The sequence below is a fragment of the Mauremys reevesii genome, linkage group 5, assembly GCF_016161935.1.
Source record: "Mauremys reevesii isolate NIE-2019 linkage group 5, ASM1616193v1, whole genome shotgun sequence".
NCBI lineage: Eukaryota > Metazoa > Chordata > Testudines > Geoemydidae > Mauremys > Mauremys reevesii.
Genome location: NC_052627.1, coordinates 60,724,706 through 60,730,705, shown reverse-complemented (window position 1 = coordinate 60,730,705; position 6,000 = coordinate 60,724,706). Strand labels below are relative to the sequence as shown.

The following is a 6,000-nucleotide window of genomic DNA, read 5'->3' as shown; positions in this document are numbered from 1 at the left end:
CAAAGGAACAAAGTGAAGACTGTGGCATTACTGCACTGAGTAACCCCCACACCCACAGAGCAGTGAAGCACCTGAAGCATGAAAAAGCCGCACCTGGCTTATTCCGAGGGCTGGAAAGCCACTGGAAGGCATCAGATGAACAAGAAATCAATGAAATGTAGCATTACTACCCACAGACCAGCTACATGGCCCCAGGGCAGCGATGGAGATACAATCAGACAACTGCTTCACCAAGGCTGTTGGGAGATTTCATTTATTAATGCTCATAAAGTTTCAGGTCTTTGGATAGAAGGTGCAATGTAACTGCTTATTATTACAAAAATATGCATTTAAACTTAGTAACTTGTATACTGATAACATTTTTCTTTGTTAGTAAATAGAGGATTACAGGTATTTTTGAAAAGCAGCAAAACCTTTCAAGTCCTGCATGGAAATCTCTGGTTGAACACCTATATTAGGCTTTTTTTTAACTCTGGCTCCTGCAGGCCTAATCCCTTTCAACCAATAGGGGCGCAAAACAAGACATAAAATACATACTTCAACACTACCCCTTTCTAGTCTATTTTTCAGTAAAACAAAACACGGTGTGTTTATATCTATTACTTGAAGTGTCCATGGTTTCTGTTAGACATAAACATAAGAAACTAACCTCTTGGAAATACACATTTCTCCAGAAAGAAAATACTTTAGTGAAGAAAAAACATATTTGTTTAATTTATTAAATTATAATTAAAATTTAAAAAGGCACTTTACCTCTAGTCCAACTCTAGAACACACTGCTTTCCCAGCCTGTTTTGGATGGTCATTGCAGTACATAGTCATTCTGTGTATTGTTTAATGGGCAGATTAAGTTGTCACAAAAATGGGAAAACTATCTCAAAATATTGGTTTTAAATTAGATAAATTGTACCATCTGTTTTGAATGTTAGGGACAGTGCAGCATTTTAGGATATATTTTATTTTGAGAATTAGAGCTGTCATAAGAAACAGTAAGAATAGAGAGCTCAGACACAAGTGATAATTTACAACTTTTAATTTAAATTACTGTGTTTTGGAGATGGGTTCATAGATTATGATGACACAAGGAACCACTGTGATCAACTGGTCTCTGCTCCTGTATAACACAGGCCACAGAACTTCCCTGAATTAATTCGTGTTTGAACTAGAGCACTGTAGATTCGGGGCTAGAGCAAGTGTGAACAATTCCCACCTTTGTGGCATGGACTCAAATCTATTATATATGAACTCCCCAACACTAGGAGGGTGCCTACCAGGCCTCCTGCCTAGAGCCAAACAAGTTTCCATGGAGTTTCATATTAATCCCTCTTTCCTTGCCCTCATGGCCAGCAAAAGACAGGAAGAAAAAGAGTTGGAAAAGTAAGGCTTTGCCTACATCAGAAAGTTGCACCAATTTAACAACATATATTTAAACTAAACGAGCGCAAACACACTTGTTTTAATCAGAAATTGGGTTGTGCTACACTGAAATAAGCCTCTCAAAACAAGAGCACACACACAAGAATTTCCACTGATTTACACTAAATTGGTTTAACATCACACTTTTAGTTACACTGGTGCAACCACTCTTGTGCAAATAAGGCCTTAGGTAGGATAGGTTGACCATTTATGGGCCCACACTTATTTTCATGTCACAGATGGTTGCATAAGAACCCAAAGCAAAGCTGAACAGCTCTAGTTTGTCTAATGCCACTCTCATAGACAGCAAGCACAATTATCAATACCATCATGCAACCATCAAGTTTGAAAAAAATGTGATGTCTTGAAACTGTTCAATAAGGATTCAAACTGAAGAAATGTAATTAATTAATTAATTAATTCTCTCTCCCATGGTGACAATGAAATGGTCTGTTGGATAATCCATTGCACAAAAAACTTTTGTCCTAATATAGGGGTTAGAATCAGAAATAGGCCTGACCTGTACTTTCCAAACCCTCAAAGACTGAGGAGCAGTTCAGAATACAGAGAATTTAGTGATCTTGTTGGTTGAATACTAGTTGGTGCTTTAGAATGATGGTAAACCCCTAACTATGCTGGTTTATCCCATCCTTCAGAGTAACTAAGCTATTGAAATATACAAGAAGACTGCTCTTAGAGTTACTCTAATTAAGTCGGAAATATTATTCCAAGTACTGGGGGTCATTTGCAAATTCTGTTTGTAATTATTCAGTCTTCATTCCAGATGAAGAAATAAATGCAATTTTAATATAGCTTTTCAGGTGAGTTCTGGATTGTTAAGATAGGTACAAATTCATGAATTTATACTAACTATTGCAGAACTATGATGTTAGGGCCAAGGAATAACATCTATGTGTAAGGGATTTTGACACATTCCCCAAGGAAATATTATGAAAATAAATGCAACTTGGTGCAATCTAGTGTGTTGCAAAAGCAAAAGCAAATAAACAAAACCCAACCATAGATCCAAGTTATCCGTATTTGGGATGGTTTAGTGGTGTCTGGAGAGGTATGAACTTCAACAGAGACAGAGAAACCCCTTTCCATTCCCTACCCCATCAACATGAACATTGCATGGTTTAATTCTTGAACAAACTGTGCCCCTGTTGTACAGTTGTGAATGGTCTGCACCTCCCACCACTACCAGTGGGTCTAAAGTGTTCATTGTTTAGTCGTTCAATTTTCATATTAACCAACAGTGAATGTTTAATTTGGTACAGACTTGGGTGAGATACAATCTAAAGTGGGAACTGAACCAACATGCAAACTCAGAAAATGTAAAAAAAAGCCCAAAACAATTAATATTAAAAACCTTTCTAAATTAAGTTGCAATTGGAAAATATATTAAAATAAACTATTTAAATTACTGAAATATGTAGGGTTTTTTTTTACCAGTTTACTTTCAATATCAAAGTAGTTGCATATAGAAATACAAAATCACTTACGCAGCACAGTGATAAGGCTGTATATGTTTGGCATAGCCATGATTTCCGTGACCAAAATTATCACTTTTAGAGTGTTGTAGTAACATCATGGGGCCAGATCCCCAGATGGTGTAAATAAGCATAACTCTATTGAACTTTACTGAGTTGCACTGATTTATACCAGTTGAGGGTCTAGCCCATGGTCCTTTTTCATCTTAGTCTGTCTGCTACTGAGCAAGACTTTCTTCTATTAATTATTGTTATTAACAAATTTGACTATTTGGTAGGTTTTTCTGTTTTCCTGTCTTAATATGGTTTCAGACTATTGATGACAGCTGTTTAACACTTTTCTAATGGAAAAGAAATGTAAACAATTTAAATATTGTGCAACTCCCCCCCCCCTTCTTTTTAACCCTCATCCCAAGAGTCTGAATTTTCCATATTTTTCTGTGACAAAGCCATGGCTTTCCCATTTTTGCCTTTACAACCAGACTTAATAATGATGTACAAATAATACTACATATGAGTAGTTGACACAGTAATTAGTATATTATCTTCTTACATTCTGTTTAGGTCACAAGGGAAAAGAACACAGGTGAAATTCTGGCCCCATCAAATTCCATGTGAGTTTTGTCATTAACTTTAATAGGGTCAAGATTCCACACATGATGTTCTCAACATAGTCCTCAAGTGGACAAAACCACAATGCAAACTGGAAAAATTCAGTTACAATCCTTGCTAATGATAGGCTAGCAAATGGAGAACAGTGATAGAACAGATTAGAGCTCAGAGGCACTGCCAAAGATTTCTGATGAGGCTTATAAAGCACCTATACATCATTCATAGTTGTAACCACTATTATTAAAGTCTCAATTTTATCAGCAATAAACAGTTAATAAATTCTTCTGAAAATAAAGGAACATACACATTTCTGACTATAAAAGTATTGAAACATTGTCCACTAAGAGATTTTAAAACCCCCAAACATACATATCTTTCTGCTGTGGTGGGAGATACAGAGAATTATCAGGCCTGAATCTCTATTAGGCTGAGTTTCTTTTCAGGGAGCTGGATACAACTCTCTAATTCACTGTTTGGCACCAGCTCTGATGCAGAATAGGTCAGTGTACTTTTGGGAAGCTGAGGATAGATGGACAGTGCATATCAGACATGCCTCTTTTCTGCCCCCAGGGTTGTGGAGAAGGGTGGTGCAAGGGACAGCTAAACTGACTCAGCACCTGCTGGGAACTCCTGTGGACTAGGGGAATCTCCAACAGAGGTGATAAGACCAGATTCCATTCCTTTTGTAGCACCACACAAGAGAGAGTGGGGCATCGAATCTGGCTGTTAGCGTTTTTTCTTCTTCAAAATAATCCACATAAGAGCTCCATTTTGTAATTACTTCGGTGCTGTTCAAATAAGGGTTATAGGCAATGAGAGAAGTTGGGGATAGAAAACACTCAGCTTTCTCTCATTGACTGCAGAATACCCTGAAGTATAGTAGTCACCATTCAAAGTCAATATTCACCATTAGTCACTACACAGTTACTGCAGCTATATACTGCCCTAATTAGAGGGAAAAAACTGACCTCAGCTACCACAGTTTGACAGTTGTTGGTAAATGGTGATTTTTTCAATAGACGAGCACCAAGTTATCTGACTGTTCTGTATATGTAAGGGATATACTGTGCAAGATCACAATGCAGACTGAAGGTGGTGGACTGGAGCAGTTAAGAGTTCAACAATATTATTCCTCTTAATTATTAAGAGTTCTAAAGAAGGACGGAGAGGAGGACTGGATCAAAAGGTAGTTTTCATTTTGGGAGTGTGGTTATCTCACGGTAGAATTGTTATTTTTTATTTTATTGCTTTATTATATTTTACAGGAAATAAATTAACTCTTTATCCAATGTACTAACTAGACAGGAAATGCTATTAGTCTCAGACAAAGCTACTTGTCTGGTAATACTCAAAATATTCAGTTTTCTGTGCCTTACAATTAAGCCTGAGAGAGAGAACTGTCACCACCACTTTAGTTTGCAGTTTCTTGAATTTGACTCAAGAAGCTAGTTTTTGTTTAGCAAGTTTGTTTGTTTGTATTCAGAGTTTTAAAAACAGATGAACCCCAAAATCATTATTCTATTAAGGACTTTAAATCTGGAACATTTTTTATCTGGAAATCCAGTAACATCTGTCCAAATGCCTTGCCCTGTAGAGAGAACAAAACAGAAAATAGATTGCATTGGATGAACCAAGTATCTAAAATTAAGTTACATATTTAAATATACCACCTTTGCAAAAATATATTTTAAATTAAAAAAGTTGTTTGAAACAAACAGGATATCAGACTTCTACATTACATAACATCCCTGAACTTTGGTGTATTCAAAGTCTGGATCTTAATTTCGCAGCTAAGCCAATAGCCAATTATATAATGTTATAACCAGCTTTTACGTAATTTCCTCAACCCTTGAATTGCAAATCCACATGTTTTCTTCCTTTTATTTGTTTGACTTTGCTACTCACGTAAGTAAGTTTTTTAGCTTTTACTTAAAATTTGCAACCATTTAAACTTTGGTAGGTAGAGCTAAGCTTTTCCAGTACTTATTTATGTATTTAAATTACTGCATACCAGAGTTCAGTGAGCTAGATCTCTTTGCTTTATAGGTTTTTTTTTTATTTAGGACTCAGTTCTGACACCATATTCATGTTCAATTGTATTTTACTCTGTGAACAGTCCAGATGATTTCAGTGAGACTACTTGTGAAGTAAGGTATTTCTCACCATGAGTAAGGATGGCAGAATTGGGCTGTCAACACCGTGTGTGTACTGTTGGGGCTTTGTGCACAGTTAATGGAGGTATTTCTCATCTTTAATGTCACTTAATATTTGGGATGTAGGTTTTGAAAGTGCTTTTTTCATGCATTCCCAATACCATGAAACTAACACACATACAAAGTTGGTCTCATTTCTACCATCTGGGTTGTACTTGGAGAAAAACAGTATATGTGGAGTACAATGTGAAAACTGTTGATTTGATTGACTCCTGGCAAAATGTTATCCTAGTGTCTTGGTCACTGTTGGGTCCAGCGCTCCCTCC

The 6,000-nt window shown here is 36.5% G+C and overlaps 1 protein-coding gene across 6 annotated transcripts in view; it reads right to left on the bottom strand.

Annotated features, from left to right (window-relative positions):
• Positions 1 to 237: 237 nt before the first annotated feature.
• Positions 238 to 6,000, bottom strand: part of LOC120406932 — a 106,365-nt gene continuing 100,602 nt past the window's right edge. For all 6 annotated transcript variants that reach the window (XM_039542157.1, XM_039542159.1, XM_039542160.1 and 3 more), the window contains one exon: positions 238 to 5,109. In XM_039542157.1, coding sequence (XP_039398091.1) covers positions 5,035 to 5,109 — 75 coding nt within the window. In that variant the 3' untranslated portion in view covers positions 238 to 5,034. The remainder of the gene's footprint in view (positions 5,110 to 6,000) is intronic.